The sequence below is a fragment of the Trachemys scripta genome, chromosome 1 (genome assembly GCF_013100865.1).
Source record: "Trachemys scripta elegans isolate TJP31775 chromosome 1, CAS_Tse_1.0, whole genome shotgun sequence".
NCBI classification, from domain to species: domain Eukaryota; kingdom Metazoa; phylum Chordata; order Testudines; family Emydidae; genus Trachemys; species Trachemys scripta.
In genome coordinates this window covers 254,187,042-254,202,973 of record NC_048298.1, presented here as the reverse complement: position 1 = coordinate 254,202,973, position 15,932 = coordinate 254,187,042, and the positions used below count along the sequence as shown (strand labels likewise).

Here is a 15,932-nt window from a genome sequence, read left to right as displayed (position 1 = left end):
GCGGCGCGGCGGGGGGGGGCAGCGCTTGGGGGAGGGGGGAGGTTCCAGCGGCGCTCGGCACAGGGGGGATGGCGGGCTCAGGCGCGCGGCGCTCCGCAGGGGGGTGGCGCGGGGGGCAGCGCTCTGGGGGGGGTTCCAGCGGCGCTTGGCAGGGGGCGGGCTCCGGTGGCGCGGCGCTCGGCGGGGAGGGGCGGGCTCCAGAGCGCGGCGCTCTGGGGGAGGAGTTCCGGCAGCGCTCGGTGGGGGGGCGGCACTTTTTTTTGCTGCTTGGGGCAGCAAAAAAGCTAGAGCCGGCCCTGATCTTAACTCCTCCCACTGTCAGTTCACACACCCTTAAGATTCTACTCATTTTTTGAAGCCAAAGTTAACACCACATCTCCTTTGTTTTATTTGTTTTAGCACAAATGTACTCCGATATAAAAAAATATCTGAACAGCTGTAATAGGTCTTCTTTGACACAATAACCATCTAATTTCTGTTAGCTGTGTTACTGAAGTTTTCTTATTGCTTAGAGAAATGATGTCATTTTCATTTTCTCACTGCTCTTTTTGCTTCTTTCAGTTGAGTCTTGTCTTGCAGGTGACAATTGCAAATGTCTCTGAATTTGTCAATACATTTGACCATTATTAGTCATGACACTATAAAATTGAGGTACTACCTCTTTTGTTACTGGGGCTTTCTGAGTCCAGTTCCTACTATTATAGATACATGCGCTATCATTCACTTTCAAATAAGGTAGTTTATTGATCTTCTAGCACAATAATTCTTTTGATACAAACTTGACTGATATTTCTATTTATTCTTTTCCTTATATATTCCTGGAAAAAAACATAGTGTTTCTAATCTTTTCTGTTAAATAACTGTACAGGTGATAAACCTTGTTATAATGGTGATGTTCTACACTTTAATAATACCAAATATAAATTAGTATTCATTTCTTCGGCTTCTGTTAGTAATCTTTTTGCTGTTTTAACACCTCTTTCAACTTACCCATTATATTGTAGTCTGGATTTGATGTAATATGTTTGAAATCATATGCTATGGCAAAACTTTTAAACTCTTGACTGTGAAATTGAGGTCCATTATCAGCCATTACCATATTGGGAATGTTATGCTTTGCAAAAACTGATTTAATTTTACTAATGACTTTTTTTGCACATGTGTTTTCTAGTATAGATATTTCAGGAAAATGTGAAAAATAACCAACAACTCTAACATATGCATGTCCGTTATATTCAAATAAATCCCAGAAGCTGGTAATGGATGATAGGGGATGGATCACTCAATGATCGCCTATTCTATTCACTCCCTTTTAAGAACCTGGCATTGACCACTGTCAGAAGACAGGATACTGGGCTAGATGGACCATTGGTCTGACCCATGGCTGTTCTTATGTTCTTAAAACTACTTTGGACTACTTTGAATAAATGTCATAGGTCATGATATTTCTATATTTTTGACATATTCCACATCCTTTTATATAGTCCTCTATGTTTGGATTCATTTGTGACAAAATCAGAACCTCTTTTGCTCTATGTTTTTACATATTTCTATCCCTAAATATTCCTCATGTATGCATTTCATCATTTCTGCTGGTAACCCTAAAGGAATTACTATTACCTTTAAACAGAATTTCTTCAACTACTGATAAGTCTTGAATAAATTGATTATATAGCTTTTGTATCATTTGCTTATTATATCCTTTTTCAATATCTGTACTCCACAGTGAGGAGCAACTCTTAGGGCCTCAGAGGTGCTTCTACCATACCTACAGGGGGAGAGAAGGAACAGCTCCCTGTGGTGGCTCAGAATAAAGATGTGGTGAAGTCAGGTCATCATTAAATAGTACCTCTAAGGCAGGAGTTCCCAAACTTGGTTCACGGCTTGTTCAGGGTAAGCCCCTGGCGGTCCTCAAGACGCTTTGTTTACCTGAGTGTCCTCAGGTACGGCTGCTCGCAGCTCCCAGTGGCCACGGTTCACCATTCCTGGCTAATGGGAGCTGTGGGAAGCGGCGCAGGGGCTTACCCTGACCAAGCCATGAAACTAGTTTGGGAACCCCTGCTCTAAGGATAAAAGACTGCCTTGTGAGAAGAGGCAGCTATATTGACTCTGGCCATCAGGCCACATGGCCCTGCGACAGAGGGCCTCCCATCAGGCCAAGGCCATCAGAGAGGGCAGCCTGATTGACTCTAGCTATTAGGCCACACATCCCTGTGAGACAGGGCAGCCTGATTAACTCTGGTCACTAGGCTATACCACCCTGAGGCTAATGGTGGTCAAGTGGACTTAGCCATAGGGCTATAACACCATTTCCCGGCACCTAAAGGGAGAATGGGGGTTCACTTGTCCCCTGACAGTGCTATATTGTTACCTTAGTGTTAAACTGAGATTGTGCACAATATAAATATGTCATCTGTCCTAGAAAAATGCATCACGTGGGCTGGATTTGTCTTAGAGGCTGGAAATTTGACACTCCTTCTGTAGACTCTCTTATAAATCCACTGGACCAAATTTCTCTCTGTTATAGCCATGCAACCTTGTTGAATTTAATGGAGTTGCACAGGTGTAGCTGAAAGCCAAATTTGACCCAATGAATTCACTATGAAGTAGTACAGTCTGTAGAAGCAAAGTGACGGACCTGTCTGGTTTTAAGATTAAGTTAGATAAATTTATGGAGGGAATGGTTTAATGGTAAAACATAGTAGTCGAGGAAAACCAAGCAATGGTAGGTAAATTGTACAATGGCTGACAGGGGTCAGGCTGGAGACTCTTGCCTATATGCTCGGGGTCTTACTGATCACCATATTTGGGGTCGGGAAGGAATTTTCCTCCAGGGCAGATTGGCTGAGCCTCTGGAGGTTTTTCGCCTTCCTCCGCAGCATGGGGCAGGGATCTCTAGCAGGAGGGTTTCTGCCGATTGAAGCCACCTAAAACAGGATTGGGGACTTCAACGGCAGAGTCCAGGGAAGGGGTAGGGACGGTTTTGTGGCCTGCGGCATGCAGGGGGTCAGACCAGATGATCATAATGGTCCCTTCTGACCTTAAAGTCTATGAGTCTATGAGTCTATGAGTCAAATGAAGGAAATCTTCACTGAAGAGCTGGGCAAGTGACCCAGACTATCTGCTTTCTGCTTCCATCTCCCACAACCCTAAGGAAAAATGCCTTGATCCACCCTGTTTGGTGATCTATTAAACCCTGATTCAGTGAAGTACTGAGGTATTGATCTTTTCCCGGGGAGACTACACAGTGAGCATGATCAGGAGGACTTACTTCCCCTCACCCCCTGCTCCCTATTGTTACTGTTTTTCCTTGTTTTCCCACTTGCATTGTACTCATGGAGCTAATTTTCACAAATTCCAGGCAATCACAATAGATCGATAAATCCACACAAAATAGCAGTCCATTCTCCTGTCTGAGTGCAACAGCAACGAAGACAAACAAATTCTAGGTTTGACAGACAACATGATTGGCTTTTATCTATTCTTCCTTTAACACATTTTTTCAAAGCTACAGGAAAGAGATTTTAGTATGTACAGTAAGTTCACAAGGGGCACTTTTCAAGCTACATGCAGGAGAAAAGGAGTATTTTTAGCACTAAAATAAAAAGTAGTTAGCCTGAAAAATAAGGAAGTAGCAGAGAGCTGCTTCAGCTTCTGGTTAAATTCTAGCTTAACAAGGAGTATAAAACCATGACTAAAATATTCATACTCCATCATAGCCCCTAAAAATGTAATGGAATCGTGAGTTTATTCATCTTCGCTAATGACGCAGAAGGGTGAAAGAAGTCCTAAACAATGAATAATAATGCAGGAACTCAGATTGTAGAATCAATACGCCAGACCAGTAGAGCTAAGCTTCTTTATAATGCCTCTGTTCCAGTGCAATAGAGCTTACCTTCTGGATTATATATGTATTGACATAATTACATAAATATTGACTTTGCTTTATATGAAGCCTTTTTCAGTCTCAGTGTAATTACAATGTCAATATGTGTTGCATGTGATAACATTGAATTTAGACTTGTTAATTTTGATTGATAGTGGCATACCACAAGTTATTATATAGGATAAGACAGTCTAAAAGTATGCACGCAAAATGGAAAGCAAATGACAATGCTGTTATAGCTGAATGTGTCTCCAGATCCTTCTACTTATGATTATTGAACCAGGTACTGGATGTGTAATGGATGACTGTAATATCCTTGTTTCATATTCCGGCAGAGAGGAAAAAAAACTTCTTATATATGTTCTTAAAGTTCAGAAACATTCAACCAGGAGCTGAATAAGGGTCTGCCTTGTTTACAGTTTGTCTTAGAACATGACTTTATGTTGTGAAGTCAATTTTTCTCCATGCCAAAATGGAGGCCCTAAAATCCTCCATCAGTCACACCTTATTTTCATCTAAATTCTGGATTCACATACCTGAAATTTCTAATACAATTATCTCCATCTTCTTTCAAATTTAAGATCTGAGTACTTGACTTCTGGGTAATCCTGGGAGACTCAAACTATTCACTTCAGTCTGTGAATATTTGCTTAGGTATAATTCTACAATAACTGCTCTGTCCAGTACTGCTAGGGCTGTGAATTACTTCCAAGGATAAACTGCCATATAGAGTGGCATGTGTTTCTAGATGCAATTACGAATAGTTTTGAATTTGGCAGTAACATAAAGAATTAGAAACCAAACTGTGACCGTCTGTGTGCTCTGTATATTTAAATTTGTTCTAGCTGTATCATGTTGCCAGTAGTGGGGAAGCGTGCATCATCCTGTATTTTTTTATTTGTCTCAGCAGGGATGCCAGACAAGACAAACCTCAGTGACGTAAAGCAAATCCATCAAACAGACGGTGGCAGCACTTTAGACACAACTGGAGCAGGATGTACAGGAATGGCTGCTTATATGACATTTACGCTGATTAGTGTGGTAACATTACTTCTCAGTCTTTGGTAAATGTGCAGCTCTGTCTTGATATAAGTATCTCATTGCAGTCTGTTTGTTCTCCCGCACAAGCCTGGAATAAGAGATTGAACGTAGCAATATTTATGGTAGCCTGATCCTAGGTCTACATATTGACAAAATTGTTTGCTTGTGTAATATATTTTGTAGGGTTTTTTTTAACACCTGTATAATTAAGCAAAATCGTATTTCTTTTTAGAACATTATGTTACAGATATAATAGCAGTATGTTGAACTTGCTGAACTCTGAACTACTTTTAAAAAAGAGAAACCCGATTTAATTTCTCAGCATTTTTGTATTTGAAAATCCTGTCTCTTTTCTGTTTACAAAAAAATGCCCCCTATAAGACTTAAAAACTAGAATTTGTACATCTCATGAGTAAATGGGTGAAATTTTAAGTCTAAACTATTTTCTGTGAAAAATGAAGGTTACACAACACTGAAACATTTTGCGAATTTATGTTAGTTTTGGTGAATTGTTCATGTCTAAAACCAAACAAATGCCAAAAAAGTCAAAATGTTTCATTTTGTCATTTGCAAAACAAAATGATTTAGATGTTTTTATTCAGACTGACTACTTGTTTTGAAATTTCCTTCAAATTTTTTTTTTTAATTCAAAATTCAAAATCAAAATGAAATATTTTGTTTTGGGTAGAACAAAACATTTGTTTGACCCCCAAAATCTATCATTTGCACAGTTATGCTGATAAAAATATAGTGTAAACAGATAAAACTAATTTACAAGGGGTTTCTTTTAATACTTCAGGGAAATTAGATATTATGCAATGCTTGTGGGTGTGTATTTACACGTGATTACACTTGGCCACAAATAACAGCAAATTCTCGTGCCATATGGAGATGATGGAATCTGGAATGTTATATAGTACTGAATGTGTATTGTATAATTCAGTTACCAGTAACTAATTACATGTTTATATTTGATTATCTTGACTGTGACTGAGTCACATCCCATTGTATCCAGAATGTCTTCAAAAATATTGTGCTGTTTCCTTCCTTTACAAATATATATATATATATATAGAGAGAGAGAGAGAACTGTATGCACATAGTGTATTTAGAAGTCTTCCTAGTCAGTAAAAATAAATTTTATATTAGACTAATATAAATAAGGATATAGAAATATTTGTGGTTCCTAAATGTGTAACATACAGGTAAACAAACTGTGTTTAAAAAAAACCCCAACCCAACATTGCTAAAAACAGCTGAATGCCCAGATAGACGTCATTAGTAGACATACCAGTCTATGTGTACATTTAGTTTGCCTACTGTTCCATCTAGTCCAGCATGCTGTCTCTAAGAGTGGCCAGTACCAGATGCTTCAGAGGAAATTGAAAGAAACCCCAGAGTAGGCAGTTCAGAAATAACCCCTCCATAGGGAAAGATTTCTATTAATATCCATTAGTTAGAAGCTGATTTACATCCAGAAGCACTTTTTCCTTTCCAAACTGTGGTGGTTGCTGCTCTTTTAATCCTTACTACTGTGACTGAAGCAGGTATAATTTTCAAAAACACCTCAGAAACCCATTTTCAAGTAGTTTGGGCCCTTAGGAAGTTTTGAACATTTTACCCATTGTCCATGTATACATCCAGCTTTTTTTTTCTGAATCATGCTAAACTAAGCCCCAATTATATCTCGTGGTTTTGCAGAGTGGATTTTTAAAAATAATCTTTTGTAATTTGTGAGATTTAAACTAAGGATGCTAAAAACACCTGTAGGTAGACAATCCATATATTATTATAGCACTGGGCATCAAGACCATTAGACAGTGCATACTGGAGTGTCTCACTACAAGCGAGAAGTTGGTGAGCAGTAGGTGTAAGAGACAGGTTTATGGAGCAGCCATTTTTAGACAAGAAGAGGGGATATGGGAAAATGGATTACTTAATTGTATCACAATATACTACAACAACAAAGTTTAAATAGATGGGCACATTTTCCAAAATGTCTGACACCCTTACTTAGTAAAGTTCAGCTATTTTTCTTGAACTTTTAAAAAAATCACCTTTAAGTGGAGTTGCCATTTGAAAGAAAGAATTAAAATGCACTATTTCTCATGCAACAATGTTTTCCTAGCACGTGAATAAATATTTTAAGGTGTCATCTTTCCTGAGGGTAGTCGCTGAAGTAGGTTGAGATGCATTTACTTCTTTAGGAAGCAGGTAGTGCTGGTGTTTTGCAAATGCCACCTAATAAAAGATGAATCATAACTGCAGCCAAATAACAGGTAGCAATAAATATATAATACTCCTTTTTTCTGAGTATGCCAAATTTAATGTTAACAATTCCACAGCACCTCTTTATAAGTATAGGTTAAGAAGTAGAAGAAACAACTCTTGAGTATTAAATAGTTTCTTTGTTTTATTTTTAAAGTGCAGTTTTACTTTGAAAATCACAATGTAAAAACATCTTTTTACTCAGCAGATCCTGCTCTGTGTGTTCAGAGTCATATCTGCTGAAAATGGTAAAAAAAAAAAAGTTTTTTACTACTTATAGTACACCACTACTAGAGAGGCAATGTAGCTCTGGAACAAGAAGCTGGGGTCTAATCTTGCTTGCAAATCTTCCACGCTTTATTAACATAATTCCAATTACAAACTCTTCATACTTGTGATGCGTGAGCCAAAAAGAGCCGAGCTTGACTTACAGATCTGATATTGAGTTTGCATGCCTGGCATTGAGACAAAAAAAATATTTTTTTATTTAGAAACAGAACATACTTGATGAGGAAATTGGAAAGAGAGAACATGTGGCACCCGATGAAGCCATTTTTGCAAAATCTTGTTTCAGAGAACAATCACACCTTAAAGAGTACATTGCAATAGACAGCTATGAATTGGTAAAACATGATTTTTAATGTTTAAACTGTATTTTCATAACATTGAAAGACTAGTAATATGTGCATAGGTGAAATTCTGCTTTCATTTACATTCATGAAACCCTACTGAAGTTGATGGATGCTAAGGGTGAACCTGAGAGCTGAATTTGGCACTATGACCTCTCCATACAACATCTTTTAATACATTAAACATATCAAAATTCTTTCTTATGACAGTACAGGCAATCACAAATTGTATTTATCTATTTCAGAACATTCTATGTGTACCGTCCAACAAATAAATGTATGACATTTATATTGTCAACCTTAGATTTATTACTATTAAAGAAAAGACAAACAATTTATTCATTTTCCATTTCAAAGTGTACATTTATCTGACTGGCTTTGAGACTTTCAGCATGTCAGCAAATTCACTGCATTAAAAAAAAAAAGAATGGAAAGATTTGGAGAGGTGGGAAAGAAGCTAAATCAATAACCAAATATGTATGTAAAGTTACAAATTAATACCTATTTAAACCAAATATTTGTGAACAAGTTCCTCATTTACTTGGTTGCCAGGGCTTGCCTCAAAAATTCAATGTTTTCCTTAGAACACCTTATAAAACCAGTAACACCTAAAACAGTGCAGGGTTTGGAGCAGTTATGCAGAATTTTGAACTCTAGCAGTTAAAAGGGTATCTGGTCCACCTTTAATGAATGGGCTTGTATAAGGGCTGGTCCACTGGGAGGGGGAGGGGATGGATCTAAGATACGCAACTTCAGCTACGTGAATAGCAAGTATCTTAGATTGATTTACCTTGGGTCTTTATGGCGCGGGATTGATGGCCACGGCTCCCCCGTCAACTCTGCTACTGCCACTCGCTCCGGTGGAGTTCCGGAGTCGACAGAGAGCGCGTTCGGGGATCGATCGCTACCCGCTGATATGGCGGGTAGTCTGGATGTACCCGAAGTGAAGGTACACAAGGGCCAGATTTTTAAAGTTATATAGGCACCTAGTGGGATTTTTACTAGGCACTTTTGAAAATTCTACTAGTCACCTATTTGCAACTTTAGGTACCTGAATTCCTTTAAGAATCTGCCCCATGAGGGACCATGCTACAGAATGTGATTAAGTGTATTGGTTGATCATAAATTGCTATCTATTCTGACTTTACATGGGCTAAAGTAATGTGTCAGTATGTCTCATTCAGACAGTGGCTAAACCACTAGATCACTAAATCAGTAGAAGTGGCAGTGAAGTGCCTAAGCAGATTTGTGGATGCTTTTACAGCACAGAGAATAGAGTAAAAGGTGCATCTGGCATGGGAGTCGGTGAGATTGGAAATGTGGTTTTATGAGGGTTAAGTGCATAAAGTTTCTAAAGGGCTTTGATATCTTCAGATAGAATCTATAGCAGTGAAAAATATTATGATTATTATTATTATTCTAATAGTGTTTTCCTCTTTCTCAGCTTTTCCTGGGAGATCCTATGAAATAGACACAAAAATACACATTTATATGCTGACTGATTTTTTTGCTGCACAGGTTGACAGTGTATAGAATATGTTCTATATCCTCATGTGAGCTTTATGCACTTTCAAAAGCTGCATAATAACTGAATAAAGTCCATAGGAAATTGAAGCAAATGCACAAGTTGATTCAAAAAACAAACAGATTCTGTCTTGGGAGGAATCAGTTATTCTATAGGATACCCTTTCCTGGACACCTGTTATGCTCAGCTTTTCTTCTGTTGTTTCTTACAAGTAAAAATGCATATTCCATTAATGACTGCCTGCATTACAGAAGTCTGATTGACAGTTGGGAAATTCAGACAAAAAAACAGTTATTTTCTTAGTGTGTTTCTTTCTCTTCAGTTTGTCTTGGCTTCAGATTATAAATATTATTTTAAAGAAGAACTGCATATTTTAAGACTTAATGATGATTACTTATAGGGAGGTTTTAAAGATCAGCTTTACTGTGATTACAGGCAACACACATGATTAAATAACTTCATACATCCCCACCAAATTTCAGCCACCCACATTCCTTCACATATCTTCTTTCCTCTCATGGTTCTCTACGCTGATGACCACTTTGACCCCCACTGCGAATGGTAGCTATTATATGGGACAGTTCATGGTATGTACAAATCACAATTCATTAATCACTGTGAATGCCTTCTGAGTTGTTTTCCCTACAGAGCAACTCATTCTAACAGTGATGGATGCCACATATGCTTGTATAAAATACAGCTAATCCTAGAAGTTTATGGCACTAAGCATCAACCTATGGGTTCTCAGCTATCACAAACACCATGAAGGGAAGGGGGAGAATAACCCATCTATGGAAGGAAGAAAGCAGGAGAAGGTCCTAGCGGGAGGAAAACCCCATAACTTTCACAGTTTACCCCAGATGTTTTCTGTGTGTATGGGGAAAGTGGATAAGATGAATCTATAGAAACACACTGCACATAACAAGCAGTGGCTTGGCTCTCAAAAGCCCTTTTAATTTCAGCTCTGTACAGATCTGGGCTAAGAAACAGGGCCATCCCCTAACAGAGCTGTGTAAGATACTTTCAGCAAAACTGGAATTCATGCAAAATTCATCTGCCTTCATGTTTCATTAGATTTGAAAATCAAACCGTGTTATTTAAAAGATTTACTAAGGTTCACAAAGTTGGGCCCTGTTTCTGGGGACACTACTGCCTATTTTGAGCAATGCTGGGTCCTGTTTCAAATTTGATTGGGTTGTATTATGGTGTAAAAAGCAAACCACATGAAATGCTGTGGTTTAGCAGGTGAATCCACATGACATGCACTAGCTTTCATCTGAAATTTTATGTAAATTTTGTGGTTCATTTAATCCCAAAGCATAGAGCCAAACTCACTCATTCATACCCCCAAGGGATCAGGGGAAAATGCTTGCATGAAACTCTACAAAAATGAAACTGCTGAGTTTCAAACAAGTCTACTTAATTTTATCCTGTAGCAGTAAGTTCCACAGATAAATTACACATTGAATAAAAGGTCTCCATTTAAATGTGGTGGTCTTTTTTAATTTCACCAGTTGTCTCCTTTGTTCTTGTAGTATGAGAAAAGGTAAACTAGAAAAACTGGCTAGTCATAGGTATATAATTTTTTTTAACATGTATTCACCTTCCCTACTCCTTTCCATACTAGTGTTTAATCTCATGCCCCATAACCCAGCATGTAGCTAGTCCTTTTTATAGCCCTTCTTTGGAATTTAAACATTTATTTTAACATAACATTTGGTGGGTGAATTTGTTACTTTTCCATTATCTCTCATAGCAAAAATTAGAGACTAACATCTTCGCTTAGTTCTGTTACCATTGGAATTATAGAGTTTAAGAATGTCATTTACACCATCTACAAAAAGAAATCATGTTCAAGAACTTGTTCAAAAAGGCATGAATAGGCATGCGTTAATATGCCAGCAAATGTCACCAATACACTGTGTGATTCTTTTTGCATTTTGGATTTATCATTATTCCTTCTTCTTTAGATAATAACAGAATTTTGCATCAGAACTGATCAGTATAAAAAAAATAAGGTTTTGTGGCATAGTGTCAAAATGACAGCAAACAAAGCAAACAAAACAAAATAAATCAAAAAAGTTACATAAGTATCTCACAATTTTCTCATTGAATGTTGATGCACAATGAGCACTCATTTGATGAACAAATACATACATTCAGTGACTTTCACAGATAACATACTATTCTGTCAAATGCTATAGAGATATGTGCAGAGCTACAAGGAACATTCAGTGAGAAAGAAGAACACATGCCATCATGCTGCTTGCTAGCTTATACACTGTGTGGAACATTGACACCTAGTTTAAAAGCATAGATGTAATTATGTCTCTGAAGCAAATAGAAACATTTCAGCTGTTATTTACATCCATGACCCTTATAGCACCAAGTGTCCTAACCACACCTGAACATACTGGTCCATATTCAGTGTTAGCACCTAAACCTACATTACAGCTTGTCTCAACTAGACCCCTGCATAGCTGCCTCCTGGGATTAGTCATTGGTCTACTGATGGGTAGAAAGATAGGTGACTAAGTACCAAACAGTTATGTACTTAGCTATCCTATGTAACTGCATGGTCTTTTCACTGTTTCCTTCATCCTCCATTCCCAGTTCCGCCTGTTGTTTCTTATGTTCACTTATTGCATTGTGGGCTAGACTTCACTACGGGGAGATCAAAGCTGCTGCAATTGATGCAGCAGGGATCGATTTAGCAGGTCTACTGAAGACCTGGTAAATCGATGGCAGAGCATTCTCCGGTTGACTCCGATACTCCAGCTCTCTGAGAAGAATAAGGGAAGTTGATTAGAGACTCCCATTGACTCAGTGCAGTGAAGATACCAGGGTAAGTTGATTTAACCTACATTGACTCCAGTTACGTTAGTCATGTAGCTGGAGTAGCGTAACTTAGGTTGACTTACCCTGGTAGTGAAGACAAGCCCGAGCATGTCTGTTTCTTCTTATGGGTCTGTACAGGGCCTAGCAAAATGGGACCCTGAACTGGACTGAGTCTTGAAGCCTACCTCAAAAGAATTAATAATGATTCATCTGAGGGAAGGCCACAGAAGTTGGTTGAGGGATCTTAGGGTACATCTACACTACAGCGGGGAGTCGATTTAAGAAACGCAAATTCAGCTACGTGAATAGCGTAGCTGAATTCGACGTATCGCAGCCGACTTACCCCGTTGTGAGGACGGCGGCAAAATCGACTTCTGCGGCTTTCTGTCGGCGGCGCTTACTACCACCTCCGCTGGTGGAGTAAGAGCGCCGATTTGGGGATCGATTGTCGCGTCCCGACGGGACGTGATAAATCGATCCCGGAGAGGTCGATTTCTACCCGCCGATTCAGGCGGGTAGTATAGACCTAGCCTTAGAAACATTGAAGTTTTGTTTCCCAACGTTAGTTAGGCAGTGATTTCTTTTGATATGTGTTGGTAACTTCCTAACCTTTGCTAGGACAAATGTTTGCATCACTAATGTTGTTCACAGATTTGTGTCATCCTTGGCAGTATTAACATGCACAATGAAGTGTGTCTTTTATAAATTTTGGTTCTCCTCCAATGCCTGCCACAATGTCTGTTCTGTTGCCCTTAGCACATGTCAAAAGCCCCGATAAAGTAGATATTGATCCTGCAGCTTCATGCAGGTGGGTCTGAAGAGCTCCATTTTGTTTTGCCCTGAGCACTAAGCCATTTAAAGACTTAGGAGGCAATTCATTTAGATATTTCTAGGTATGACTAAACTCTTCTGGTATCTCCTGCCCCCCATATGGGTGTGTTTGTAACCAAGGGAATGTTCCTATTTGAATTTCACCATACTTCCTTTTCTCCTTTGACTTCCTATTCCCCAACTCCAATGATTAGGCCAAGAAGAGACATACTGCACTGAATGCCTACAGCCTACAAGTTATATCCTCTTGAGGGATTGATTTACATGCATGTTACACCACACTTTACCCTACAAATGAATTGGCCTAATGGTACAAAGGGAACTGGCTCACCCAGGGGACTAATAAATGGAATACGAAATGTTTCATTTTTAAGCTGCCTGTGCAACTTCAGCCAGATTAGTAGTGAATGAAAGTCATTACCATATGATGGCTTTTTTGTTAGACTATATGAAATGAGATTGTGGGCTTAGTCAAGTGCCTGCCATAACAATTGATACCTTTAGTTGGGAGTCTCAGCAGCGAGGACAAAAATTAAATAAACAGAGGCTAAACTACTCTCACCTCTAGCAGTGATTCCTCCCAGAACAGGGTTGCAGTACAATACATTGACAGGGTGATGTCAGGGAGCCTGCAGTGCTGCTGATGATGTTGTCTGTTCCATGGCTAGATAGAAGATTTCAGACACCTGAGGTGACAGTCTGACAAGTTTTGCAAGCTTATAAATTGACACATAAAAATCCCATAAAGCTATCGAATTCCAAAGCAAAATTAAATCTAACTTTCATTAAGGCTAGTAATTATCATTTCTCAAACAGTACTAGCTGGTTTAAATAAAATACTCTTGGAGATTTCTGATCTATAGTGCATTGTATTGAAATGGCTTTATATCAAACTCTGACTCTGACTTTTCAGCAAAATATATCTTTGCTACAAGATGTATGTGTGCCGGGTGTCTCTCTCAAATTGTGAGGTTAAAAACAAAACTCTTATTTGCTGATCTGCTTCTGTCCTTTATTTTTGTTCCCTGCAGGCTATATCCCATTTGTTTCATTCTCAAAGTAGATCTGCACAATATTGAGTATCTCTGAATGAAACTGTAGACTCCGAATTCCATTAGCCAGGCCAATCACTGTCTTTCAGGCCAACAAATATATGAAAAGATTCCTTTCTCTTCCAGTCAGATTCAAATAACTAATAGTGAAAAACCTGGGGATAGCAGAACTCCCATATTGCAGTGCAACCACTGCAGGTCTGCTGTGAGGAGGATAAGTAACTGAACTACATGAGAGGATTCCAAAACCACCATTTTTAGTGAAGAGGTGAAGCCCTCAGCAGTTGGCTCTGTGATACTGTGTGTGTATGAGTGAAAGAGAAAGAGGGAGAAATGACATTGTAGGTGACCTGAGGGAATAGGGGAGGAATTACCAGTGAGTTTAGAAGTTGCAAAGAGCCACTGGCAAAAATCCCAAAAGTCCACATAGGATACCACATAGTCTTTCAGTTGTAGCAGCAGCTGCAAATCAACTGTTCAAATTACCTGCATCCTGCTCCTGTAATAAGAAGGAAACATCAGTGACATTAATTCCTGTGCAAAATCCATTTAGCCAGGCTTTGTATGGAGGACCAGGATTTTCCCTAACTGAGCTTAGTGATTAGACAAGATTTGGTTTAAAGAATTAATCTTGGTTGTCACTCTCTAGAAAGAAATGTTCATAGATTGAAAATACGCAATCCATGTTTGTACGCTGACACTGTGTTTGACTCTGCGGCCCATAGACCCTGACTTCACTGGGAGTTTTTACTGAAAATAGGCCTCATGTCAGTGCCCAGAATTTATATTGTTTCTTCTGAAATACTTTTATATTTGGTTTTGAATTGAAAGCTTCTGAAATTCTTTTTTGCTAGGTATTCATTCTACTGGTATATGGAAATTTACATTTATATGAGTGCAGGTTAAATTGGTAAAAGTCCATGCTGGATAAGTGTCTGATTTCAAAAGTTCAGAACACTCTAAGCTACAATTTATATTAATAAAACCCACTGATGTTCAGCACATTTGAAAATTAGTCTAGAAGTAACTTACTCAAAGTAATAGAGGGGATCAATATCAGGCTCAAGCGTTTCTGTTCATATATTAAGTTCAGTCTCCCAGAATGAAGGGTATCCCCCCATTATCTAGTAATGGGAAAGCCTCACATTCTAAGATATTAATCCAAAGAAGAAGAAGAAGACAAAAATGATGACGATTAGGAATAGATATAACTCCCCTAGCTAATCTTCCAGCTCAACTCCATACCTAAAGATGAGTAATTGGTCAAGAAGGAATGAAAGCAGATACAGAACAAATCATCCAGGTGAAGACATTCTCTCCTGAGGAAGGCGATCTCTCAGAATCAGATCACAAGAAGTCACAGGAAGAATCTCAGGACAAGAATGTCTTTCCTTACCAGTTTCTCCAGCACTATGTTGAAAGGGGCAACCATTACACTAGGTACTCTCTCCTAAACAAAAGGAAACATGAGACAAGAATATTCCCGGATAATATTACCCATTGTGAGGTAAGAAGGAATTCTTCCATCTGAGACACTTTGCACTGGAAGAGGTAATTAAAGTGGGAAAGATTCGGTAAATCTAAGTTGCTAAACAGACAGATACCGAGCTTTTAATGTATCACGAAGTACAAAAACTGCCTGTAGCACTTCTTAAGGTAGCTATAGCAGTAATGTCCCAAGGAAACAGTGACGCCCGCTGATGGGACTTCCTCCCAAAATGAATACAGAAAGCACAGTGCTAGCCTTCATAATGGGCAACTACATATTTTGGCATTAGCTCTGGATGTTACAATCTCAGCTGTTTTTTTCTCAGGAAGCTCTGGTCTGGAGGGACAAACTCATGGCAGCTATTCCTTCAAGG

At 38.8% G+C, this 15,932-nt stretch overlaps 1 protein-coding gene across 1 annotated transcript in view; it reads left to right on the top strand.

The window, feature by feature from the left end:
• GPC5 (glypican 5) overlaps positions 1 to 7,376 on the top strand; it is a 1,030,278-nt gene extending 1,022,902 nt beyond the window's left edge. The window contains exon 8 of the mRNA XM_034758271.1: positions 4,797 to 7,376. Coding sequence (XP_034614162.1) covers positions 4,797 to 4,954 — 158 coding nt within the window. The 3' untranslated portion in view covers positions 4,955 to 7,376. The remainder of the gene's footprint in view (positions 1 to 4,796) is intronic.
• Positions 7,377 to 15,932: the final 8,556 nt, after the last annotated feature.